The sequence below is a fragment of the Aspergillus chevalieri genome, chromosome 5, assembly GCF_016861735.1.
Source record: "Aspergillus chevalieri M1 DNA, chromosome 5, nearly complete sequence".
In the NCBI taxonomy this organism is placed as follows: domain Eukaryota; kingdom Fungi; phylum Ascomycota; class Eurotiomycetes; order Eurotiales; family Aspergillaceae; genus Aspergillus; species Aspergillus chevalieri.
In genome coordinates, this window is record NC_057366.1 from 3,396,569 (window position 1) to 3,422,686 (window position 26,118).

Genomic DNA, 26,118 nt, shown 5'->3' on the forward strand with positions numbered 1-26,118 from the left:
AGGAGTGTACAATCGATGTCCAGAAGCTTGTCGATGTGACCCAGACCTGTGAGGTTGCCCCTGTATCGAGTAATTCGACAGGACCGGTCTTGACAGATTCTCGTACCACGTAGGGGGATAATAATGTATCCAATATACCGGGAAAAGGCAGGAACGAACCCGGGGAACCGAAGGATCAACGAGCGGCGAAAGCAACACCGTAGTGGCAGTACCCGGCCGGATCCAAACCAGGTCTTCAAGCACCACATTCTGGTGATCGCACAGAGTCCACTCTCACAAGTATACTTGGAACATGGACTTTGGGGCACTAACAGGTACCTCGCAATCATCCGCTCGACACTTGCTAAACGGCTTCGTCCGTTGCGGTGCCTTCTTCGCTTTCGAGAGGGCGCGGTGTCTTGTACATTCACCACAGTAGACCTAAAACAAAGTCAGTCATTGCGTTTCGTATCAAAACATGGCAATAGACTAACGTGTCCGCATTTCTTCACAACCCATATTTGCGATTTGATCTCATCGCCCGTACCCAGCTCCTGGTCGCAGTTGGGGCATACGACAACCTCGCCGTCTTCCTTCGCGTTCCTCGTAAACCCCTCCGGCGCAGGACTGGGGGCCTTATACGTATCTGCTTGTGGCCGACGGTCCGCGGTGGTCGTAGATACGGGATACTCGATGTCGAGATCCCCTGAGGTTCCACCAATGAAAAGACTATCCACGTCATGTGGCTGCCGGCCAAATAAACCACTTGCCCAAGGAATGGGCCGTCGAAATGCCTCTGACGACATCACGAAGCTTGCTAATGAATTGCCCTGGAGCATCCTCCATAGATGCCCTTCCGACCTTGGTGGCGCGACGGGCGTCCTTGTCGTCGCACTCACAAATTCGACCTCCGGGCTGCTTGGGGGTATCCCCTGTCCAACCTCTTGCACTTCGTCATCATCCTCGTCGCCATCGTCGTCATCGTCGTCCTCTACTAGATCCACCACATCTTGCATGATGTTTCTTCCGAACCGAGGCAAGCGCGTGTGGTGACGATGTCTGGTATGGGATTCTTGTTGCCGCTGCGGCCGCGGTTGAGGAGGAGAGTCTGGCTCTTCGGTAAGATCAATGACTTCCTCATTGTTACTAGTGACCGGCCTTCTAAAGTCAAGGCCGTCTCCGGGGTATCGCGTCGGGAGTTGGAGAGGGCGATGGGAGGTGGAAGACGAAGACATGCTGGAGGGAGGCCATGGGGATTGGCCGGGAGTGGCTGACGACGTTTGTGACATACGGCTATGCGGTCGCTGGAAAATAGAATGTCGTCAGTGAGAATGGAACGTCTAGTGTAAGATTGTGGTCTGAATCAAGAAAATTCCCCCGCTTGGGAAGATAGCAAGCAAGATGGTACCTTTCTAGACCGGGCGGCCAAGATCTCCACGCCTTCACTCATTAGAGTGAGAAATTGATATGAAAAAGCGGATACAAAATGGGAATTATTCTAAGGTGAGGCGAAGAGGAAAGAGGCGTGCGTTGTCCGGGAAAAAAGGCGTTCCTTTGGTGGCGGCCATGTAGTAATCAAGCTCCGAGTCGATGGATGAAGTTCGGAGTCCTGACAAGGCTGCCACCAACAATGGGAAGTAGGCAAACAAACATGGATTTTGTAGATATGCTCGGTAACCTGATATTTGAATGTAGGACGAAAAGTTCTTCTGGTGGGATATATTTCAACTTTCCGACCATTATATATTTGCCTCTTCAAAATGAAAATCAAAAGACAATGCAATTAACAATGACGATTCCCTGAGACACGCAAACCAGCTAAAATTACAGCCATCTTTTCAAAAAGGTATCATTATAACTAGGGCCCCAACACCGTGATTCCACCTTCAACATTCAAGACGACAATGCTCTGGGCTGCCGGTCCCCATTGCACCGCAGCCGCAGGCACGGCGCTCCTCAATGGCTCTGACCATTCCTTGGTAGACTTGGTAAATTTCTGAACAGTCACACCACTTGGTCCTCCAGTCAGAAGGAATTGGCCTGTGTAGTCCCAGTAGATCGAGTCAACCTTGCTACCCGTATCGAGCACCTTGGTCTCCTTCGAGTGACGGAGATCCCAGATGGAGACGACGGTGGAATTCTCTGCAACCGCAGCCAAGAAAACACCGTTCTCAGAAAAGAACAGACCCTTGATCGGACCGGACGAGGAATAGTCCGCAGCAGGTGTGCCAGATGTGGTGTTAAAGATCTTGATCTTCCCGTCAACGCCACCTGCAGCAATGAGGTGACCATCCGGGTGGAAGTTGACGGATAAAAGAGCTGTAGAAGAGTCAAATGTCAGCGATCTGCTCAACGTCCGTTCCGGGGCTTGTTAGGTTTCCTTACATGCGTCACTGAAGACTTGCGTGAGCACAGAGTTTGTCGTCAAATCATACAAGACATAGCTCTTGTCAGCGCCAACAGAGGCAACAATGTTACCAGTAGCGTGCAATGCAAGGGCAGTTGCCTCTCCAGCATGCGAATTGAAGCTTGCAACCTCATTGCCGTTCTCGAAGACCTTGACGGACCCAGTAGCGGAGGCGATCACAGCCTTGTCTTCAGCCCAGAGAGCATCGGTAACTGGACCGTTTGTCTGTAATGTCTGTGCCACACGCTTGTCGTTAATCGAGTAGACACCAACCACCCCTTCGGTGCCTCCAACAAGAGCCAATTCTCCAGAAGAATGAACGGATAGTGCTTTGCCGCCAGGATATAGATCATCGGAGCTTTCTTTGGGCTGGTATGACGAGATAGCTTCGCTGGTAGCCCAGTTCTCTGGGACAGGGCGCTTACGGCGAGTCTTGGAGAGCCTGTTCACTGTCAGCTTATCAGATCAACACGAATTCCAAGCAGAACGTACGCCGCCTGTGTCTCCTCAACCCGTGCTACCACCGCTTCGGGCAGGCCAGCAGAGTCGACCTGCATCTCATCGCCACCGCTAGCGGTGCGGGTGGCCCCGACCGTGACCTTGGACAATGCATCACGGGCCTCGTCTCTCTCCTGTGTCAATCGCGCGATAACTCGGACGGCAGCATCGTGTTGGTAGAGCGCCGAACTGAGCTCCTGTCGCGTCTGTGCCAAGGTCTGCCGCAATGTGTATGTTTCCAAAGCTAAAGCATCCCACTCTTCCTGGAAAACGCTGAGAAGGGAAGGGATCGAGGTGAGCGTGGGTGGCCGAGGACGAACGACGCGCTGCGATTTGACATCGATAAGATCCTCCGTAGCAAGCTCTTCACCGTTCACGGGGTCCTTTCCGTGCTCGCCAATATACGCTTCGACGAGACGCTTTTCGAAGACGCTGCCTGTATGGTATTAGATGAATGAGATGAAGCCTCGCATAGGTCCGATGATGATTGCAACATACCGCTCTTAGGCGAGACGACGGGCACTTGAGGTGCCTCTCCCGAGACTGTCAAGCAGAATTACCGTCAGAATCATTCTCAATATATAAACAGTTCAGCAGCAATGACTCACTGGCACACAGCATGGTTGATTCTGGGGTGTGATTGTTGTATGGCAATGCGGAGGACAGGCTTGCTTGAAGCGAGAGCTGCGGCTCCTTGAGACTTTTCGATACGCCCGATCGGGTTTAGTGCCGACCTGGCCGCGGTCTCTTGGCATAGAAGCTGACCTCCGAACAGCACATTTACCTACTCCAGATAATTCATTCTTTTCTTTCTCTCTATTTTAATAGACTACTTCTGGTACAGTAATGTGCTGTGTGATCTGAAGCGGCGCGCTGTCAGATATTGTGGTGCGATCTTCCGTTGAGCTAGTACTGCCTCATGAGCTTCCAAATGCGACTCCAGACATAGGAGCTTGAAGAGTCTGGCGGTTCTGCCGTCGCATAATTAATTGTTCACACTCGGAAGCCTTCGATTACTGAGAACTGGCTTTCAACGCCTGAAACTGACTGTTCAGCGGAAGAATGTCCTTCAATGCAAAGAATCTCTCTTATGGTACGTACTGACTCCGCGAAAGGATTCTCTGGAGTACTCTACCTGACCTTGAACCAGATTCGAAGGATCCGCCCTTCCTACAGAGACTAAAAGGCCATTATGGAACTACTACTGGCCGCCTGGAGCGACCAATTGCTCGACCCCGGAAACAAAGGCAGGATGACGAGGACGACGAACCTACCTACGTTGATGAGGAAAGCAATGAGGTGATCTCAAAGGAGAAATACAGAGCTCTTGTCCAGGAGAGCAAACAAAAGGATGATGAACACCCGGAACAGGAGCCGGTTGATAAGGAGCAGAATGCACCTGGGTCTGTTGAAAAGGATATTGCGGATACCGGAAAAGATGCGCCAGCTTCTAAGCAGAATGTCGCTGAGATAGGAGGACTCAAGAAGCGAAAACAAGCGAAAGTCGTTGGCGAAGATAACAAAGAGCCTGAGGTGGGAGCAGCGCAACGAGAGGCTCCGGCTGCCTGGAAGCCCAAGCAGAAGAAAAAGAAGATCAAGCTTTCCTTCGACGAGGAGGAGTAACATAGGCGATTCCAATCCATCAACTGCTAAAACTAGGCCGTAAACTGGTATTATAGACTGTGCGTGCGCACATAGTAGTATAGCATCATACTTGCCAAAATAAGAAGCATTATTAATCACGGAATCCACCCTGATATCTTCAGTTATGATTCTTTCTATTACTCAAATCCATTCATATTCTGGTAGTAAAAATACTCTTGTTCCTACCTGTGAGTTAATTTGGCTGGGCGTCGCATTCCCCGACGACTATTTTTTCTTCCGCTCGCCTCTTGCGACAGGCGGAATCCAGCGCCAACGTCAAATAACCAACGAAAGAACATTTTCAACGGGCTATCGGACTTTGGAACTGTGAGAGAACCAGTTCCACCTCAGAATGCCCGTCGTCAGTGTCGAGGATCTGGTCCGTCTTCAGCGGAAGCCAGAAGACATCCGGAATGTAAGTGCCCCTCCATCCCACCTTGATAACCCACCTCTTTTACTAGCACAACCCTGACAAAAGCATAGATCTGTATTCTTGCACATGTAGTAAGTGACAGAAATGAATCCTGGAGAGGAGTTCCATATATTGATCTGTGCCTAGGATCACGGCAAAACATCCCTAACAGACAGTCTAATCGCCACAAATGGAATCATCTCACCAAAGCTCGCGGGTAAGATCCGCTACCTGGACTCTCGTCCAGATGAACAACTCCGTGGTATCACGATGGAGTCCTCCGCCATCTCTTTATTTTTCTCCATGCTTCGTCGCCCCAACCCGGAGGCTGCTCCGGTACCTAAGGAATATCTGGTCAACCTGATCGACTCGCCAGGACATATCGACTTCAGCAGCGAAGTATCTACGGCATCGCGTCTTTGCGATGGTGCGATTGTCCTTGTTGATGCCGTTGAGGGTGTTTGCAGTCAGACTGTCACGGTGCTGCGCCAATCATGGGTCGAGCAGCTGAAGCCGATTCTGGTGATTAACAAGATGGACAGATTGATCAGTGAACTCCAGATGAGTCCTACTGAGGCATATGCTCATCTTTCTCGACTGTTGGAACAGGTTAATGCTGTCATTGGAAGCTTCTACCAAGGTGAACGGATGGAAGAGGATCTCCAGTGGCGCGAGCGGATGGAGGACCGCATCAATGCCTCTGCAGCCAAGTCCAAGAAGCAGGCGCCAGAAGATGCGCTCACTGAGAACACCGAGGAGGCTGCTGAGTTCAAGGAAATGGATGATGAAGATCTCTACTTTGCTCCCGAGAAGAATAACGTGATCTTCTGCAGTGCGGTCGATGGCTGGGCATTTACCATCAGACAATTCGCAGCGATTTACGAGAGAAAGATTGGGATCAAACGCTCTGTACTGGAGAAGGTCCTCTGGGGTGACTACTACCTGGACCCTAAAACAAAGCGAGTTCTGGGTCAGAAGCATCTGAAAGGGAGAGCTCTGAAGCCTATGTTCGTTCAGCTAGTATTAGACAGCATCTGGGCTGCGTACGAAGCTACGACAGGTGGAGGAAAGGGTAAAGGGTATATCATTGATAGAACCTGGATATTCATGACAAAATAACTGACTGTTGGCAGTGACCCGACTCTTCTGGAGAAGATTACCAAGTCCTTGAACATCACCATCCCGCCATATATCATGCGCTCGCGTGACCCCAGGAACATAATGACCACACTATTCTCCTCATGGCTGCCATTGGCCACGGCAGTCCTTGTTTCAGTCATCGAATATCTTCCCAGTCCTCCAACCGCCCAAGCTGCTCGTTTACCAAGCATGGTTGAAGAGTCACCTGGTGCCGCGTCCGTGGACAGCAAGGTGAAGGACGCCATGGTTCAATTTAAGACGAATCGTGACGAACCAGTTGTGGCATATGTCAGCAAGATGGTTGCTATTCCGGAGAGCGAACTGAAGCCGAGTAACAAACGATCTGGCGGGGGCATGTCAGCAGACGAAGCGAGAGAAATTGCGCGCAAAAAGAGAGAAGAGATCGCCAAATTGCAGGGAGAAGCTAATACTCAACAGAAGGACGACTTCGCCTACGTTCAGTCTTCCCTCGAGCTTGTTACAATTGATGAGAGTGAAGGACAAGACGACGGCGCTGAGGATAAGAATGATCCTGAGCACCTGGTCGGATTCGCACGACTGTATTCGGGAACTCTGTCGGTTGGCGACTCTGTATACGTGCTTGGACCGAAGTTCTCGCCGGCAGATCCGCACGCCAATCCCGTTCCGCAAAAGGTCACAATCACAGACCTGTATCTCCTCATGGGCAGAAGTCTGGAACCCCTCAAATCCGTCCCTGCAGGTGTCGTATTCGGAATTGGCGGCCTCGCAGGTCACGTCCTCAAAACTGGTACCCTTTGCAGCCAACTCGAGGGAAGCATCAACTTGGCTGGTGTATCCATGGCGACACCGCCCATCGTCCGTGTCGCCCTAGAGCCAGTCAATCCCGCAGACCTGGGTAAGATGGTCACTGGTCTCCGCCTCCTGGAGCAGAGTGATCCATGCGCTCAGTATGAGGTGCTCTCCAACGGTGAGCATGTCATCCTGACAGCCGGTGAACTGCACCTGGAGCGTTGCTTGAAGGATCTCCGCGAACGTTTCGCTCGTTGTGAAATCCAAACCGGTCAGACTATTGTGCCCTACCGTGAGACCATCGTCCACGCACCGGAGATGGCTCCGCCCAAGAACCCCGAGTTAGGTCGCGGAGGCGCCCAGGCAGTGTCTTCCTCGAAGCAGTTGACTGTCCGCCTGCGAGTTGTGCCTTTGCCCGAACCTGTAACGGAATTCTTCACCAAGCAAGCGGCAACAATCAAGCGGTTGCAGTCTCAAAAGCATGCCGCTGTTGGTGATAGACAAGCTGCCGAAGAGGCAAGTGCAAACGGCGCTGAAGAGACTGGTGACGTTTCTCACGAGGCTCAAGCAGGAGACGTGATGTCTCTCGAGAACTTCAGGAAGGAACTCACCCGGATCTTCGACGAGGAGGTCAAGGAAAACAAAGAATTGTGGAAGGACATCGTCGACAGGATTACTGCTTTTGGACCACGGAGAATCGGTCCTAATATCCTCGTTGACGCTACTGCCGTCAACACCTGCGACAAATTGTATGTCACTCCCCTGCACTTACCCATTAGATACAGCTCATGACCTAACAAAACCAGCCTCCTCGACGAACCACACACCAACATCTCCCCCGAAGATCGCCAGGCCCTAATCGTCCGCGACTTCACCGACAAAATCGCCTATGCCTTCCAGCTCGCAACATCCCAGGGCCCGCTCTGTCAAGAACCCATCCAGGGAACCGCTGTCTTCCTCGAAGAACTCTCCACCAACACAGAAAACGGCGAAGAACTCGATCTGGGACGGTTGACTGGTGAAGCGATCAAGTTGGTTCGCGAGAGTATCTCCCAGGGATTCCTTGACTGGAGTCCGCGTGTTATGCTCGCGATGTACAGTTGTGAGATTCAAGCTTCGAGTACGTCCTCTCCTCTCCCTTCCCCCATATCCTTCTTCAAAAGAGAAGGTACTAACAACAAAAACAGCCGAAGTCCTCGGCCGGGTCTACGGCGTCATAACCCGCCGCCGCGGCCGCATTCTCTCCGAATCCATGAAAGAAGGTACCCCCTTCTTCACAATCCTCTCGCTCCTGCCCGTCGCCGAATCTTTCGGTTTCGCCGAAGAAATCCGCAAACGGACCTCCGGCGCCGCGCAACCACAACTCATCTTCGCTGGTTTCGAGGCGCTCGACGAAGACCCGTTCTGGGTTCCTGCTACTGAGGAGGAACTTGAGGATCTGGGTGAGTTGGCGGATCGGGAGAACGTGGCGAAGAGGTATATGGATGCTGTGAGGAGTCGGAAGGGGTTGGTTGTTCAGGGGAGGAAGTTGATTGATGCGGAGAAGCAGAAGACGTTGAAGAAGTAGATTACGGTTGCTTTGCCTTTTTTTTTTTTACGAGGTAGATATGTACTTTTTAAGTGGACGGAAGTTGCATTCATGTTTAACTACTTATTTGCATCTGCAAACCTACGTACATATAAGTGTACCCTCAAGAAAAAACTCCTCCAAATCCATATCGGATAAAGAGAGAGGACTAATTGAGGGTCGTAGAGGTTGAGAGGCCTCTACGAGAAGAACCGTTGATCTTCCTCCAGTGACAAACACAGACCTGCATTGAAAGTTCAGGACCATGTATACTAAGGAGGTGGTGTTATGTGTTATATGGGAGCGAGGGGGGAAGAACGATAAAATGGTATCTTATTCGTTATATCATGAGGTTCGGAGAGCGAGGCTCGATCCTTGGTGTAAGCTATCAAGCTCTCAAAGAATAGTGAACTAACACTATCTTCGAATGTGGTGTGTAATCATGGCCGTTGCTTCCAGGCCATTCCGCACATTGCGTGGTTGGGTCGACGCGAATATTTCTGTTGCTGTGCAGTAGTCGACACTGCATGATAAGAAGTACTTTCTCGAATGAAGGATGCGCATAAGATATGTAGCGCTTTCTTTCGATTGCGGTCGACGGGCCTTGTCGTAGACCATAAAGTCCGAAAGACTTGCGATGGCATGGGGAGATTCAACCATGCCTAGTGGCGTTTATATCGTTCCAAATCATCATATAGAATGACGAACACACTCAGAACGGACGCGCGACCTTCCTCAACTCCCCAAGACCAGTAACAGGATCTCTCATTTCCTTCCAGCTAACCGGAAACATCATATTCCCAGCCTCACTCCGCGCCATGACAACACCAAGGTCATTCCGTGCAGTAGTGATATAGTAGAAACTCTGATCACCCAGCGAGATAATCGTGCCCCGCACAATATCCCCAACACGGAACATCTCATCCATCACGACACGATCCTTCTCGACAGCGCGCACATCCTCTTTCCGAATCAGAGCCTGGAACCGCAACTCATCAGAAGAACTGTGGTTCTCGGGATTCGCGGCCGACGAAAGAATTGACTCTATGTTGTCATTGTCAGAAGTCGTCTTCGACGGGTCTGAAACCTGCGAGCTGGAGAGTTCGTCCAAGACGACAAGGATTGACACGATGACTTGACGTTTCTGCACGCGAGTCACACGAGCTAGAACGACAGACTCCACTGCCGGGAGGGTGTTGTACTTCAGTTTGGGCTTTGTAGTAGCTGGCTTCGGAGCAATTGTCGAGGCGGTTGGCTTCACGGTAGCTGTGCCGCTCTGGGTTGCTCCTGTCTGTCTGTTGATTGACCGTGAGACAGTAAGCAGAGACTTTGCTTTGGAATTTGCCTGGGCTTGGTCAACTATGACGGGGCCAGCAATGGATGCGTAAATGACTGCATCGTGCACATGTGTGCCTGGACCTGCGGCATACGAGATAGTCGAACCCAATCGCTGACCTGGAATGGCCAGGGATGGAAAGGTAGCCGCCATTGCAACACACGCAGCAATGCCTACAATTAAGTAGGATCTTGTGCTTTGTTTAAAGGTAGAGAGTAAGCGTGTTGAGGGACGGAGAGAAGCCGCAAGGAAATTGAAGTTTTTCTTCGGTGGGAACTGCGGAGTATCGTTTATCCGAGGAGATATCCACTCTGTCACGGGATATGACATCACCGGTGTTTACAATTGAAGAATAGAAGCCAACATAAAATATAACTAGGTATCACTGCAATTAAGGTATAGACTTCTCGAGATTGACCATGGATACAGAAAGCATTCACGCATAAGATATGACAAAAGAAAATGACAAGTGAAGAGTAAGACAATGGCCCAGAAACGAAAAATTGAGCAAGCAGCGAAGGCCAATGCCAGTTGACAAGGTAAAAGAGAAGAAAGGAAAAAAAAAAAAAAAACCAGTTCCTATCACACTGAATGCTCGCTGGTAGAAAAACAGTGACACCGTATCTAAATGCCCACTAAACACCCTGTGACAAGTAAGAAAATCGATGTAGTCGAGAGAGGAAAAAGAAACTAATGGAGAAAGGAGATAAATATAACCTAGAAAGAAGAAAAGGAAGTCAAGAAAGAAAGATTGCATCAGCCCTCGACAAGGGTCTGTTTGGGACCGTTACCAAGAAACTCGAGGCATCGCCGAGCCAGGGCAACGACCTCGCCCTCTCCATCTTCGCCGTCTTCCACGTCTGACTCGATGTTCCTATCTGAGATTTCCCTGACCATCTGCACGAGGTCTTCGGATTTCGCAATATAGGCGACCAATCTCTTGTCCTCCGATTCCAATAGCTGGAGAAGAGTCCAGATGGCGATGTGCTGGAACGTCGGGTCTCCACTGGCGAGGAAGCGATGCAGGTATCCGTGTATTCCACCATTCGGATCCGCCCAGTCACGGACAAAAATCGAGTAATCCGCAACTAGATCATTGACCATTAGTGCTGATTATGTCGAGTTATCAGGGGAGGCTTACCTTTAGATGATAGGTTGCCCAGGGCAGCCGCACTGTTTCCTTGTACCTCAATGCTCTCTGAAGCAGTCAAAGGAATCAAGACATCAAACACACCGAGGTTCAGGAGATTGGGCTTAAGCTCATCGCTGAGAGCCAGCACAGCGATAGCAGCAGTCATCTCGGATTGAACGCTCAGCGAAACTCGCAACACCAGGTCCTTGCATTTCTGCACTGCACCTGCCTGGAGGACAAGCTCCTTGTTGCGATCCGAGCTTGCTGCAAGGTTACGCAGCGTCGAGATGGCGTGGCATTGGATTTCCTCGTTGTCGGTAGAGCCCAACAAATCCACTAGGGGTTTGAGGAAACCAGCATCGATGATCGGAGATTCGTTCAGAGGATGAATGGAGATGTTACGGATACAAGCAACGGCAGAAAGGATGAGAGGAAGATATGAGGATTGCAAAAGTCGCAGAAGAGGAGCCAAGCCCTTTGATCGGACAATTTCGAGCTGATATTTCTCATCGGACGCCAGGTTACGGAGAGCCAGGGCGGCCTGACATTGTACCTTGGGAGTAGAAGAATCCATCATGAGATGGACCAACGACTGAACCAAGCGCGACTCTGTTTGGGCCAATTTCTTTCGGTTGGACGAGTCGACGGCGATGTTGCTCAGTGCCGTAGTGCAGTAATATTGAACGTCGACGTCGGAGGAAGACAGCAGTTGAACCAGAACTGGAATCGCACCGGCATTGACGAGTTGTTGGCGGTTGTCATCTATTCCGGGTCAGACCAAACGAGTTTCATGATCGATGGCGTCTTCCACGGAGGCACAACTTACCTGAATGGGTCATATTCAGCAATGCACCTGTGGCATTGCGCTGAACGCGCATGTCCTTGGATTTGGCGAGTCGGATCAGAGGGCCCAAAGCACCGGAGCGGGCAATTTTAGCTTTGTTTTCTTCATGAGTAGCCAAGTTGGTAATGCATCCGACCGCATTGCATTGAACCTCAACATTTTGGGACATCATTTGGCGGATAAGAGGAGCCAGCCCTCCTAGGGCAACAATCAAGACCTTGTTATCCGCTATCCCCCATGTCAGTGACTCTTTATTATCGACGCCACGATGAAAGGGAAGAGGAGATGGGACGAACCATTGACAGCAAGGTTCCCGAGCGCAGCACTCGCCGCTCGCTGGACTTCGATGTCGGAGCTCTGGAGTAAGAAAAGAATCGGTTCCAAGGTGTCTCGATCGACATCACGCACATCTAGAAGCACATAATCGTCAGTCCCTGTCACTTGTTGTACGTCCGTTTTCTCTTGCGTCACGTTGCACACCGACCTCGTTCCGTGATTTCAGCAAACGTCAAACTGGCGCTTCGTTGTAGGTCAACATTATCGGAATAGACCAGAGTACTCAGCGATCGAAGAGGTTCTCCCGAAAAGAAATCGGTTTCAGCTCTCTATAAAGCGAGAATCATGATGTTAGCTGGTGATGACAATATATCCCGGAGCATCAAAACAAGGGGTCCGACATCAAGGTCGGATCGCCAAAACGAGGCAAGGGCAGAAGAATATAACAGATGAGAGTAGCGTACGTTTTCAAGGTAGCCCAGCAAGTCAGAGACAGCTTCCCGTTCATTGTCGGCCAGTGTGGTCTCATAGATGCCATCTCTCGAGCGGCTACCGCCGAGGCAAGCCGTGATATGACACCAACGGTCTACTGTCGACAGACAGGACCAACACGCATTCGCTATTCCACTCATTCCTTCAGGGATGGGAGGCCCGCAGGACCCAGAGGGTGGTCCTGCAAGCGATTGAATTTCAAAGCCAACGGCAGGTCAACCGGGGGGAGGATGGAGAAGGTGAGGTATTGCGCGGCTGAGGCTGGTCGGGGACGTTAACTCCGGCTCGAAAGAGGTGGTTCTTGAAATGTTGTTTATTGAAGAATTACCTGCAGCGTGAATAAAGTGAGTAGATGTCAAAAAGCGATGCAAGACGCGAGGGAAGGACGAGGGACAAGGTGAGGCGGTGATTGAATAATTGGGATGGCTTGAAGCTGGGATTAAATGAGGGAGCCGCTCTCCAGACCGGGAAAGAGAGAGTGAGAAACCAGTCCTCGTGATATATGGCGATTTCCTTATTGCTCGATGTGCATAAAGTAGTGAAATGATCTGTATTTCTTACCTTTTAGAGTCTTTTCCCCGACATTTGGAATGTTGAATATGGTGTGGACGAAAGATGAAAGGTTTAAGAGAGAAAGCGAGAGGGGGAAGGAGATGGCGGAGAGACAGCAGTCAAGCAGTAGCAGCAGAACCAACGCAGCTTTCCCTACGCTGGACCAATGCTGGTAATCGTGTTCTATATTTCGTGGTTGCCCATTATCTGTGTTTCTAAGCTACTTTGACGTATCAACCTGTGCTTATGTTGTTTATCAGCTTTATCCAGCTGCGCCGATATCATCGGGATGATACAAGTAGAGTACAGCTATGGCAGTCATCCGGCCCATACTCTCTTTTACCCTATTTAATCGATTTGATTAATTTCCCCTCTCTATCATCACAGAGACAGATCCAACCATTTTATCACGCCATGGATGATTGAAAACTCGCGCATCATCGCGATCCCGAAGCTCTACGAATAATGCGCTCTAGTTCTAGCACGCAGCCGTCGTGAGCACCTGATGATAACGAATTCTGCCCTACAGTTGTTGATGGATCGCTAATGTGAACTCTATTAAAATCAGATCCCGAGTCCATTCTTCGAACAGACTAATCGACAATGGCAAATGGATGGCTCTCTCGCCCGGGATGACGCATGTGGTCACTAGATATATTCAGAGCTAGTGCTGCAAGATCGGCAGGATGACTGAACAGCAGTTGGTCGTGAGCTTTGAACCTGGCTATATATCCGGAGGGCACATGGGCTACTAGTCAGTGGGATGCGCTGTGAACCAATCCCGACCACCAGAATTGCAATCAAACCCGACTTGCGCATGCAGGTTGATTATCCACCCAGCTGGCAGTAATACGAACTTGAGTGGTCGGATAGGAAACGACAGGCGTTTGCCGAATAAAGTTGGGGCACCATTGGAGCACCTCAATAATCGAATGCTTGATATGACAGACTGCAGCTCACGGTCCCAATAACCGTGTGCGATTCTGCGGAAATCAATGCACAATATATGAAGATGACGCTTATTACCCCTGGTTTTACCCCGGAATAAAGAATTCTGTCTATTGCACCTAAGAGCCTCCGAGAGCCTCTTCGGTTCTCATCCGGAGCAGAAAGGTCCATATTTGCCACTGGCCTCGATCCGAGCACGATTCAAGACTCATCTGGTCTACCGGTGTGAATTGAAGAGCACTCGAACTGGAAGTCGAATACCACTGGAAAACATGAGATTCGCGGGCATGGGATGCCGTTCTCAGCCCTGTCCCCCCGCATAAGGCCTTCATTTTCTTTTGCCAACCAGAGTTCACTTGACGGAACCTGTCCACTTCTCCGCATTGCAGCCGATCTGGAGAGAACTCTGCGTGGGATTGCGATATAGAACCATGCAAAGGATCCGGGACAGGGTAGAGGATTTTCGGATAGAGTAGAACAGACTATAAAGATACTAATCCTGGAAAGAGTCCGAACACCCACAATGTGGAATGTAAGAGCCAGTAACATACCCAAGGGAAGCCAAATTCGGATCGAACCAGATCATGCGACACCAACCCACAGCTGCTGTGTCTTTCGCATCATTCTTCTTTTCAACTTCTCTCGATCATTAGAAACCAAACTGAATACATACATCCTCACTCTTGTTTCTCCTGTCTCTCACACTCACTCTCTCCTGTTCGCCCCACAGGTAGATCTCCCCCGAGTTCGCCCTCGCATCGTCTCTTGCTGTGCCGCGCTGTCTGGAGAATTACACCCCCCTTCTCTTTCACCCGCGCGCTGTCTTTGAGCAATCCAACGCGCAAGAAACAGCATATCATTCCTATTTGAAATACCCATCATTGCCGGAAAGAGTGAGGGCATTCGATAACAATAGTACAATTCTTCCCCTGTGGTGGTCAGTTTCTCTCCCTGGACCTCACGAGACCCTTTCTTTCATCACCTGATGGTCTTTTTCTTTGCCATCGTCGCTTTTCTTTTATTCTCTTCTTCAACTCTTTTCACTACTACTTGTACACTGCCAGTACAATTCTCGCTCACATAATCCAATCTACAGAACTATCTATCCTCTATTCTTATTATTGATCTCTAGGGTCAACTCTACATGATCCTATAATCTAATTTACCCTATCTTCCTTGAATTGTGTCGCTCGCCACGGCTTTTGGCGCCTGTGTATTCTATATGTCGACCTCAACCGCTTCCGCCTCCGCCGCCAACCTCCCATCCGACTCTCGCTCGAGACCCCTCCGAAGACTAAGCCAGCTGCGCTCTTTCACTTCCTCGTCATCATCGAACAATAACAACAGCAACAATAACAATAACAATAGTAACGGCGGCGCCTCCCAGCGCTCCTCGTATCGCAACTCCCTGACAAATCGGGTTCCTTGGCTTTCGTCGTCTTCCTCCCACCAACACCAGTCGTCGACTTCCGCCGCCGCCGCGCCCGGTTCAGAATCTGCAACCAACACCTCTCCTACAAACGCCTCGCACTCATGTCCTGAATCTGACCGTCAGTCTATGCTTGCTCGCTACAGCTCGGTCTTTTCTTCGAACCGTGGTATCGATTCCGACCGACGCTCGCAGAACTCTTCGTCATCCAGAGAGACTCCCACAAACGAGTCTGGTACCAATCAGCAACCGCAAGGGGCCATGGCGCGTCTTAGAGGCTTGACGCAAACTGGAGACTCGCGGGGTAATAACGAGAATACCAGCAACAATAACGCCACGACTACGACTACTACTAATGATGCTCCTCCGTCGAGACCGGACAACGTAGACGGAGCCGTCGAATCGTCTGACCCAGCGGCGGCTGAAGACCCATCCGCCAACTCGTCGCAGCCCAAGCAGAAGCCCACTATCCGTTTCTTCCCGTACCAAGATCCTCTACAGAGCTCCCGACCGTCTTTAACCTTTATTCCCATATCCCGCACTCTTCCGTCGGAAAGCTGTGTGATTCGCGTCGGTCGATACTCTGAACGGGATGGAATCCCCATCGCCAACCCGTCTGAGCCGTCAGATGCCCCTATCGGATTCAAGTCGAAGGTGGTGAGTCGCAAACACTGCGAGCTTATCTTCATGAATGGCCAGTGGCACATCAAGGATGTAGGAAGTTCGTCGGGAACCTTTTTGAATCACATGCGTTTGAGCCAACCCAACATGACGTCCAAGCTATATACCGTTAAGGATGGGGACATTATACAGCTGGGCATCGACTTTCGAGGCGGAGAGGAGATGATCTTCCGTTGTGTTCGTATCCGGATCGAGTGTAACCGGTCCTGGCAGCGTCAGCCCAACGAGTTCAAGTACGGATTAATCGCCCCCTTTTCCAGTTTCATCTCGTTTGTTTGCTAACGTAAATTCCAGTAAAAACACTGAGAGTTTGATTAAGAACTTGGGTAAAGGCAACGCTGCTGATTATTCTGGCTGTCGCGAGTGCTCCATCTGCCTGGGTTCTGTTCTGGTACGTCTTTCTTCTCACTTCCAGTGGGGGCCACATACTAACTTTTGCAAAGCGGCCATACCAATGCCTATTCATGGCCGCCTGCGCTCACGTATGGCACTATAAATGCGTCAGTCGCTTGATTCATACCCCCGACTATCCGATTTTCCAATGTCCCAATTGCCGCGCATACACGGACTTGAGCGCAGAGGTTGACGACACAAACGACTTCGTGGAGGAAGAAGATGAAGAAGAACAGAAAAACAGTTCATCTGAGGGACAACAGACCGGAGAGCAACAAGCTCGATCGGAGTCTCAATCACCTGCACCGGAGACCAATGCGAACTCCAACCCGGCCCAGGAAACCCCTACGCCGCCTGAAAACACGAATTCCACAGAGACCCGGGCGGACGACTTGCCTGCCGAAGCAGGGTTGACAGTGAACATTGAAAATATGCATTTGAATGATGCTGATACACCTATCCAAAGCACCTCTAACGCTAATCCTCCGACGCCAGCTCCTACCTCGAACCCTGAAGGCGTTCCTCACAGTGCCAGTGTCGACATCCCTGGCCCTCAGTCTGCATCTCCGTCTCCGGGAACCGTTGGAAATCGACCAGCACAGCTGCGACAGGAAACGCTTGGCCGTGCGGATATGTCTGATGACAATCCGTTAACGCCGCGTAATGACTCGGGACCTTTAGCCTTCGATGGTTGGACGGGAATACCTTGAGGCGTGTTGGAAAATTTATGTGGACGGAGTGGTTTTTGTGCACGTTCGATGGGTATTTGGATGCATTGTTTCTGGATATCCCAAGTACGGAAATTTCTTTTTCGGGCTTTGTGACTCTCCTTTTTTGCTTTTCCTTTTTCTTCTCCCCTGGTTACTACGCCGTCCATCCCACTAAATCTGCCCAATTACCGACTTGAAGCAGCGTGGGGCGTCCGTCACATCTTTTATTTGTCTCTTGTCGAAGCACGTTCATCACATATACCCATTTGCGCCGGCTGTTCCAATCCACTGACAACGTCGGTTTCAATCGCTATTTTGCATCACTCCGTTCTCGATGATGCAACCATCCAGTCGCTTATGGTATTCACTCTGTCAAAGATGAGTCTTTTCTCTGTTTCAGCCCATGCATCCAGTTATTGCTGAGAACCGGTTTGGCGTTGGTCGTATTCTTAGCGAAGGAGCATATCATTGGCCATTTGTTTTCTTATTTTCATCTTCCCTTCTCACTGTGACTGGTCGCTACATAGCATTTGTACATATTGATATCTATTTACAAGCGAAAATCTATGGAGTGTTGGATAGCTTCAATCACCTCCTACTTGTCCGATCAAAATCAAACTTAGTGACTAGAAGCGTGACAATTAACTGCTGAAATATACAACACGTCGACGTCGGACTAGGAAGGACAAAGTGTGTATATGTACCCAGTCAGTCAATAACAATAGACTCCCATGCGCAGCCCCGCTACATAAACTCAAGCACGACAATGGACCGGGATTTTCGATCGATTATTATTGATCACCGCATGAAGTCATCTTCATTATTGGTTTCGGTTTCAGGAAATCAACCAAAGAAAGCTCTCGGGTTACAACACTGGGACTGGATACAGACATACCTCGGGTCAAGGGAATCAAACCGTTGACTGCACCATTCATTGACTTGAATTGCATTGAATCTCCAACGAGCCAACAGGTCGCGTCTTTGTCTTGTCTTTATTGGAGCCAGCCAAGATGATCTGAGACGTACCAGCGGCGATATCTACAAATTGGGGATTGGTTGGTTAAGTACGGCTCTTCTTGCGGTCCGGGATGCGTACTCTGGTTGAGTGTCAAGCAACGGCTTTTCATTCGGCAATCATTGGATACCCATACGAAAACAGGGAGTTGAGCTCGTGCTCGCGCTCGCGCTCGTCTACTGTTCAATGGCTAGCCGAAAATTGCGACGGGGAGACCCGAAATTTACTTTCCATCGCCGTACACGGCAACTCCCAATACACTTCAGTTCGTTTCGACTCAACTCAAAGACGCATGCAAGTCAATGTCTCTAACCTCCTTCGCCGGTTCGGAGGTATTCTTTGACAATTGACTTTAAAACGAAGCCAAGTCGGAAAAATGGAAGTTGACGTCGTTGGCCTCCTCGTTGTTCCTTGGAACTGGATCCCCCTCAACCATGTTAATGACATGCTCCTCTTCTTGTCTCCAACGAGGGGAGGCGTTGACATCGGTCGCATGGCTGCGCCTGAGGGGACAAGTACGGAGTAGTAACTAACTAGTAACTATACGGGATGGACTCCGCATTGCCATACATGGACGTGCCGTGGTTTTTGCCCTGTCGGTCCGTGGGGAGATAGATGAACAGATGTGCGGATGTGCAAGATGTACTTGGAGAGCCAAGGGAAGATCACTACTCCTTTCCGGAACTAGTTCAGTAGCGGATGCGTGCTTTCTTTTTGATGGCGTGCAATGTCCAGACGGCTGTACATGGAACTATTAGCTGTGCACTGCCGTGATAGACAGGGATGCCTGAGACTCCGTGTGCTTTGTGCTGAGGACTCTGAGTATTCCCAGGAATTTTGTGTCGCGGCTAAGACCGGACGGAATATTTACCAAAACCGTCAACAGGTCTTTTAACAGGTCGTGTTGATAGGTCACTGAAGTCTCCAGAATTGATACATGTGACTTTCTGAGAGACAGGCATCAATGGCTTTAAAAGTGGCGAGAACCTATTAATGGAGAATTCCCAAAGTTAAGCTTTCCTACGGACATGGGCCATTGATCGTTTTTCATGTCTAGCATGTGTTTGTACTAAGATCCGAGTTAAGCGAATACGGCTGGACTCGTCGGGAGTGTGCGCGTTGCGCTACTTGTATACCATATCGAATGAAATGCCTCAATCCTTCCGAAAATATGCAATAAAAAGGGGTCTGCAATGGTCTCAACTACTAGTCTTGACACGGAAGACTTGCCTCGTAACAGATCTTCGACAAATAAGGCGCCAATTATTAGAAACGGCTCTCCTGGATCAACCGGCTAGCCGGACAATCAGGGTCGCGGGTCCCATAGCTCGGCGCACACATCAAAGCTTGTTCTGCGACAAACTCGGTCTAAAAAGCTTGTCCGGCTGATCGGCTGGGTACGCGTTGATCGCTTACCCACTATGATGCGAATTGCTTTTCGCTCTCAGGCTGCTCTTTTGCTCCATTTTGCTTGCGCCAATTTTAGGGGGGGAGACAGAGGTACGTAGCCGATGGACCTGCCCGGGGTTAGCTATAAATACTCGGGATGATGTCGTTTCTTTGTTAGCATCGTTAGCTTGTCAAATTAGTGAGAATCGCATTCACTGCCGTTCCTTTGTCTGTCATTATGCGGTTTTACGCTTTCTTAGTCACATTATTCTTACAATTGGCCGTGCTCGGTCATGCCTTCCAAGACACATATAACCGGTACGCTCTATCCAACAAGACCATCACAAGAAACAGAGTACTAATCCCAACAGACCCGGACGATGGTCAGCAACAGATCACAAAAACCACCGAGCATGGCTATCCAACATAGCCCGACGAGTCGACGAATCTCCCGAAGAACTCCATCCCGTCATCAAAGAATTCGAAGACCGCATCGACACCACCCCCCGCCTCGCCATGCTCTTTCAGTCCATGTTCAACGAAGTCCCTCTCCACTACACCAAGCAGGATAACGGCGCTCCTCAGCTCCGGAACTACAAGCACATGCTGCGCGTGCTGAATCACCTTATCCGCACCGCGCCTTCCTACAGCGAGCGTAAGAACCGCATGAGCTTCGTCGGACTTCCCATCAATGCCGTCCTCGACTGGCCAATGGGTACACCTAGCGGATTCGCAGCCTTCATCGACCCCGAAGTCAACCAGATGATCCAGAAGATCCTCAACGTCTGGGGTGCCTTCCTTCAGTCCCCCGACTCAGCCTACGTCCTGGGCAACGAGAAACTCGACTGGTTCGGCCCAACCGCCCTCGAGGATCTCACGCGAGTCGCCAACATCGGCAAGACAAACTACACCTTCGACGAGATGTTCATCTCTGACCCCTCCGATCCCAAGCACGGCTACACCTCCTGGGACAACTTTTTCACACGTCTCTTCCACGACGGCATTCGCCCCGTCTCCGCGCCAGACAACGACAGCGTCATCGTCAACTCCTGCGAGTCCAAGCCTTACAACGTCCAGCACAACGTGAAAGGCCACGACGCCTTCTGGGTCAAAGAACAACCCTACTCCGTCCTCGACATGCTGGGCCGCGACCCCATGGCTGACCGCTTCGTTGGAGGAACAATCTACCAAGCTTTCCTGAGCGCTTTGAGCTACCATCGCTGGCACGCGCCTATCTCCGGGAAGATCGTCAAGTCCTACATCATCAACGGCACGTACTACTCCGAGCCCTTGTTCACGGGCACAACGAGCCCCCGCGACAACCACACCTATATCGACGACGTGGGTATCGTCACCGCAGAAACCTACCTCACCTCCATGGCTACCCGCGCCATCATCTTCATCGAGGCTGATAACCCGGCCATCGGGACGGTTGCGTTTGTTGGTGTTGGAATGGCGGAGGTCTCAACGTGCGATATCACCGTGAAGGAGGGTCAGCATGTGAGGAAGGGAGAGCAGCTGGGGATGTTCCACTACGGTGGATCGACACATTGCCTGCTCTTTGAGAATGGGGTTAATGTTACCGGCTTTCCCGAGAAAGGTGGGCAGTGGAATGTTCCTGTGAGGGGGGAGTTGGCTGTTGTGCAATAGTTTGCTTTTGTTTACGAGTAAATATACCATGTAGATATCCATGCAATGTTAAACTGTTTCAGTGTTTTAGAATCCCTCGGCCCCCGAGCTTCAAATACTAAAGCATGAAGTAAACCTCTTCCCTTACAGCATTCTATCGCACCTTCACAGGGAATAACTAGCAAGACGCGGCTTGTCTCAATGGAGCAGAGGATGTACGGCTCTGAGGGGTGGTACCAAGCGAAATTGCAAATCGCCAACAAAAAAGTGAGAGAATTAAGACAGAATAACTGCACTGTCTCTGTTTCCGTAGCAAACATAGATATCTAGGAGATTAAAGATTGAACAGCAAACCGAATCCCAGACCACAAACACACAAATACCAGACATTGCCCATGATTCTTTCTAAAGATCTGATTCATCCAACTCACTGACTGGAAGAAGCAGATAAAGATAAACAGAAGGATATTATCATCAGGCCAGTGCCGCTGGACTCTCTGCGTGCAGATGCGCGGTGAAGCAAGTAACGCTTGTACCATAAATAAAGGGCCAAAAGAGGCGGAGAGAATTCAACGAATAAGAAAATGTAATGGAGTGTACTGCCGCAGGTAGGCATACGTAAAGGGGAAGGGTTGCAGTTCTAGGTGTATAAGATGCTAATGAGGAAGGTGATCACGGTGGTCTTTCAGATCAATCAGCAACCAGCACCAAGGATACTAAAAGAGAACATACATGATAGGATGATCCATCATAGTAGGCTTGAATATGTACTGGATTATCACATCCCGGGGATAGGCATCGGTAAGTTTGGTTTTCGCTGCGCCATTCTCAGTTGCGGAAGCAGACATCTTAGCAGTTGATCAAGTTTCGTTTCTGGGAGAGTTCAGAAGCGCTGGGAGGATGAAACAGCGAGAGTTGTGAAGATCGAAAATAGTTTTGTAACAAAAGAGAACCATGTAGACCGAGGATAGGTTGAGTCGTACAGAGTAGAGTAAGTTCACTCACCCGCACACTATGTTCGTCATCCCCGTGCAGCCCTCACGCCTTTGGGAGCACTTGCCCTCTTCATTCGACCTCCTCTATTCATCTCGTTCTACCTTCATCTCTCATTTCTCCTGTCCAATTTTATTTCATCTTTATCCCGGTAGCTACAGATATCTTCTGAACAGCAAGCAGACTCTCAGAATACCACTTCTTACTACCTACAACGTCACCTACTTCACCGTGCGCTGGTCCGCAAAGAGAGCTCACCCTAATGAACAATGTCTTATCCGGTTTTCACGCAGTCGAATTTCAAAATGAGACGGTTCGCTCTATGTTATTCTAAACTTCTGTGTTGAAACACATACAGTGTGGTTATTCTACTATTTCATTTCTTAATCTCATATACCAGTCAAGGTAATCCCCTTGGAAGATGAACTACAAACGGTAGAGCCCTAGCTCGCGGCCTCTCTCCGTACCGTGGCACATAGTCCTCTTTCGATCCTTACTCGATATCTGCGCTACATTGGCAACAGTAATTTACAGAACAACACGATTCTCCCAGTGCCATCAAATCTGATATAACGGGAACCTTTCAGCTGACACACTCTCCCTCTCCATGACCTCGTTGCGATCTCTCGCCGTAATTGGATTGGGTTGAGGCAGACAGAGTATGTCCCCAACTCGTTTATGACTAGCAACATGCAAAAAAATTGTTATGAAATGCTAGGTTTTATGAAGACTTCATGTGAGCGTCCCATACCCTACAATCTTTTCATTTCACAAGTTGTCTTAAGCCCAAGCTGACCGTGATAGAGGAGTCCTCCATTCCAAGTCTGAATACCAATAGTCAACTCGTTTTCGTCCCAAGGCTGTCACAGCCCGATACTCACGTTCGGATCCCGACCAAAGCAAGATCAATGCTGATGGAGATGGTTGGAGCACGGAGTATCTGGTTGACGTCGAATCTATTCTTGACGATCTCGCCTCCATGTTGGCTACAAACCAGTCTGGATACCATTTACTATGCGTCCTACAAGGTGTTGCGTGATTTTACAACCATCTCGCAGAATACTGGCTTGAGTTTATTTCAAGACAGGTAGCGAGCTATCTCCTTTACCCACCTGCGCTTGACGGTCCGATATTGAATATATTACGACCATGACAACCGGAGACAAAATGAGCAATCCAACAAATGGCCTTTTTTTAATGTTTCCGTGGGGTATCGCCGTGTCAATGCGACCATTCCTCTTTAGCAGGTAATAGATAAGGCGTTTTATGGCTTGCAGCTGCTTATCTATAGACTCGAATTGCCTACTGGCCTATGATGGACGTTCAAACCGCTCAGCGGGAAAGCATCTGATTTGACAAGCACAGAGACTAGCTATATACGGATGTGGCTATTCTCATTTTAGCTCTAATCGCGGGGTTCGATGTCAATCTTTGTTTTGACCGCTCCTCTTAACGCTGGACGAGCATTCGAAGCAGTCGTTCTCTTTTCCTGTGCACTCTGCATTTTGCTCAGTCCTTTACTGAATGTCTTTAGTAGTGCCCACTCAAAATGCGGTCGACACTTAGCGAACCTCCTGCTTTTATATATGGAACGCACCCACATCGTCTTTCTACGCGGAAAAAGCCCCGAAGGTGATTTCATGACCAGTTTAATTGCGTTTATATACTGATGGTTCTATGGATAATATAGATGGCCTCTTGTCTTCCGCTTCATTAAAGGTGCCATACATGGCGCTATTCTCCTGCCCGTGTGTCTGCATGCGATATTTACAGCGTTCGTCGTCTGGTTAGATCAATATGTTTTTGATACAGTGGGGTTGCCGAGTAGTATTGTATGTGCTTTTCTCCTGTTTTTTTAATCGGACGAAGCTAACAGATAGAGATCCCATCACTTTCCATCGTTGTCGGCCTTATGCTTGTCTTCCGCAACCAAACCTCATACAACCGCTTCTGGGATGGCCGGAACAGTATGAACAACCTCACCACCTGCATCCGCAATCTAGTCCGGATCATTATCACGAACAGCTATAACGGCGGCAACTCGCAAATCGCGAGACCCCTCACCGCAGCCGAAAAGCAAGACATCGAACGCACCATTCGCATCCTCATGGCCATTCCATACGCGGTCAAGAACCATCTTCGTGCTGAATGGGGTGCTGCATGGGCGACACCGTCTTTGGGTGACGATGTCGACAAGAGCGGTACAACGGTGTATAACCCGGTTTATGCGGGTTTGTTACCGGAGGGACTCCAAGGACATGAAGATGAAGGCCTCGGGCTTCCATACCAATTGGCCTTTTTTGTGGATGGGTTTATCAAACGCGGTGTGGATAGGGGATGGTTCCATGCACCGGGAGCTAGTCAGATGCAGGCGCAATTGAACACCCTACTGGATGCGTACGGAAAGATGGAGACAATCAGGTTGACACCAATTCCGGTGGCATATCTGTAAGTCTGCTATTCTTTCTCATCCATCTCACCACAAGCAGACTAATTAAATTAAATCTAGGATCCACACGAAACAAGTCCTCGCCCTCTTCGGCTGCGTCCTCCCCTTCGCCATGGTCGACGACATGGACTGGTGGGCCATCCCCATCGTCAGCTTGGTCATCTTCACACTCTATGGCATCGAAGGTATCGGTTTGCAACTCGAGGATCCCTTCGGATACGACCGGAACGATATCAAGATGGATGCAATTGTCGGGGATGCGAAGACAGAGCTTGACGTTGTCTTGGATGAGTGGAGGAGACTTGTTGGGTCAATCGAGGGTATTGGTAGCGCGGGCGAAGAAGGCTTTGTGCCGTCCGAGTTGTTCTTGAAGAGGGCTTGAAGAGAGGACTCTGGTTGATCGTTTGTTGATGGTGGGAACCTTATGTGCATCCGATCTTTCTCGTCATTTTGATGGTCTATTCGGGTCAAGGACTGAACAGAGATTGATTGATTACCTACAGAAATTTGAGGTTGCTTTATATGCTATGCTGTCTAAATCAATACATATAGATGTAAATATAGGTCAAGAGTGACTAAGTCGGCGTGACATAGTTATTGGACTGTCCGTCATAATGAGCTTCTGCCTCCGAAAAACTGCAAAATGACAACCTCTGCAACTAAGAATGATCCATCCTCCAAGCACGAGGAGTCCTACTACCCTTGCTGATGCTTTCTTCGAGGATGTTGTAATCCAGTACATGTCAAACCTACTATTGGGGAGCATCCTATCCTGTATGTTCTTCTTCCGCATACTCACAGCGCTAACCACTGATCTTCTCGTTATTTAAACAGAAGCACATTCGTATATCCGCTATTCGCTGGCTCTTACCTCTGGAACTGCAGTGCCCCCTCCACCGCGCCATTCTGCTACCGTACGCTGGATTTTGCTGTCATTCTTCTCCTACTTGTTCCCGCCATTCTGATGTGGTACGTGATCCACAAGCGACGGGTGTTTCGCCGGAGCCTGCACATCAAGACAGTTCGGTGTAATCGGTATGACTATATAGAGCTGTGTCGTTTGGAGTCAAGCACGCTCTGTCCCAGTAATGATAACGAGAATAGAGATGAGACATGGACGTTCCAGAAGAGACTGGCTTCAAAAATCCACATCAGAATAATGCAAAAAGACTAGTCTTCTTAATGAGGTTAGTGCCGATATACATCTTGTCTATCCAGTCTGGCTCATGTCAATTCCTCTACAAGTGCATGGGGTACTCCCACATCTTTTCTTATATGAAGCAAAGATAACTAGTTGAATCTGCAGGATGACTGGTAGAAGAGCTAGGCTACAGTAAAGATTAATGGAGTAAAATTAAACGTAACGGATAATATAGGCGAGTTTGAATCCTTGTATTTTTTATACCTTATTTTCCTAGCAAGAACATAATTT

At 49.6% G+C, this 26,118-nt stretch overlaps 9 protein-coding genes across 9 annotated transcripts; 5 read left to right on the top strand and 4 right to left on the bottom strand.

Moving 5' to 3' along the window:
- Positions 1-273: 273 nt before the first annotated feature.
- ACHE_51189A (putative RING finger domain protein) lies at positions 274-1,429 on the bottom strand (the record flags this gene model as incomplete). Its single annotated transcript, XM_043280989.1, has 3 exons — positions 274-420; positions 474-1,283; positions 1,388-1,429. 3 exons carry the CDS (start codon positions 1,427-1,429, stop codon positions 274-276), a joined length of 999 nt encoding a protein of 332 aa, XP_043138513.1.
- Positions 1,430-1,837: 408 nt separating this feature from the next.
- Positions 1,838-3,505, bottom strand: ACHE_51190A (WD repeat PRP19 family protein; the record flags this gene model as incomplete). Its single annotated transcript, XM_043280990.1, has 5 exons — positions 1,838-2,298; positions 2,365-2,828; positions 2,879-3,320; positions 3,383-3,427; positions 3,493-3,505. The coding sequence occupies 5 exons, from the start codon at positions 3,503-3,505 to the stop codon at positions 1,838-1,840; spliced, it is 1,425 nt and encodes a 474-aa protein (XP_043138514.1).
- Positions 3,506-3,946: 441 nt separating this feature from the next.
- Positions 3,947-4,507, top strand: ACHE_51191S (DUF4604 domain-containing protein; the record flags this gene model as incomplete). The annotated part of the gene is made up of 2 exons (XM_043280991.1): positions 3,947-3,977; positions 4,035-4,507. The coding sequence occupies 2 exons, from the start codon at positions 3,947-3,949 to the stop codon at positions 4,505-4,507; spliced, it is 504 nt and encodes a 167-aa protein (XP_043138515.1).
- A 373-nt stretch (positions 4,508-4,880) lies between these two features.
- Positions 4,881-8,418, top strand: RIA1 (GTPase RIA1; the record flags this gene model as incomplete). The annotated part of the gene is made up of 6 exons (XM_043280992.1): positions 4,881-4,943; positions 5,012-5,032; positions 5,088-6,019; positions 6,074-7,600; positions 7,658-7,971; positions 8,039-8,418. The coding sequence occupies 6 exons, from the start codon at positions 4,881-4,883 to the stop codon at positions 8,416-8,418; spliced, it is 3,237 nt and encodes a 1,078-aa protein (XP_043138516.1).
- A 712-nt stretch (positions 8,419-9,130) lies between these two features.
- Positions 9,131-9,907, bottom strand: CSL4 (exosome non-catalytic core subunit CSL4; the record flags this gene model as incomplete). The annotated part of the gene is made up of 1 exon (XM_043280993.1): positions 9,131-9,907. The coding sequence occupies one exon, from the start codon at positions 9,905-9,907 to the stop codon at positions 9,131-9,133; it is 777 nt and encodes a 258-aa protein (XP_043138517.1).
- A 603-nt stretch (positions 9,908-10,510) lies between these two features.
- Positions 10,511-12,638, bottom strand: vac8 (protein anchor VAC8; the record flags this gene model as incomplete). Its single annotated transcript, XM_043280994.1, has 6 exons — positions 10,511-10,842; positions 10,896-11,648; positions 11,713-11,958; positions 12,027-12,140; positions 12,215-12,335; positions 12,471-12,638. 6 exons carry the CDS (start codon positions 12,636-12,638, stop codon positions 10,511-10,513), a joined length of 1,734 nt encoding a protein of 577 aa, XP_043138518.1.
- Positions 12,639-15,220: 2,582 nt separating this feature from the next.
- Positions 15,221-17,211, top strand: ACHE_51195S (FHA domain protein; the record flags this gene model as incomplete). The annotated part of the gene is made up of 3 exons (XM_043280995.1): positions 15,221-16,341; positions 16,403-16,499; positions 16,552-17,211. 3 exons carry the CDS (start codon positions 15,221-15,223, stop codon positions 17,209-17,211), a joined length of 1,878 nt encoding a protein of 625 aa, XP_043138519.1.
- A 2,642-nt stretch (positions 17,212-19,853) lies between these two features.
- On the top strand, positions 19,854-21,265 carry ACHE_51196S (phosphatidylserine decarboxylase family protein; the record flags this gene model as incomplete). The annotated part of the gene is made up of 2 exons (XM_043280996.1): positions 19,854-19,933; positions 19,987-21,265. 2 exons carry the CDS (start codon positions 19,854-19,856, stop codon positions 21,263-21,265), a joined length of 1,359 nt encoding a protein of 452 aa, XP_043138520.1.
- Positions 21,266-23,786: 2,521 nt separating this feature from the next.
- Positions 23,787-25,068, top strand: ACHE_51197S (bestrophin family protein; the record flags this gene model as incomplete). Its single annotated transcript, XM_043280998.1, has 4 exons — positions 23,787-23,869; positions 23,928-24,069; positions 24,120-24,685; positions 24,747-25,068. 4 exons carry the CDS (start codon positions 23,787-23,789, stop codon positions 25,066-25,068), a joined length of 1,113 nt encoding a protein of 370 aa, XP_043138521.1.
- Positions 25,069-26,118: the final 1,050 nt, after the last annotated feature.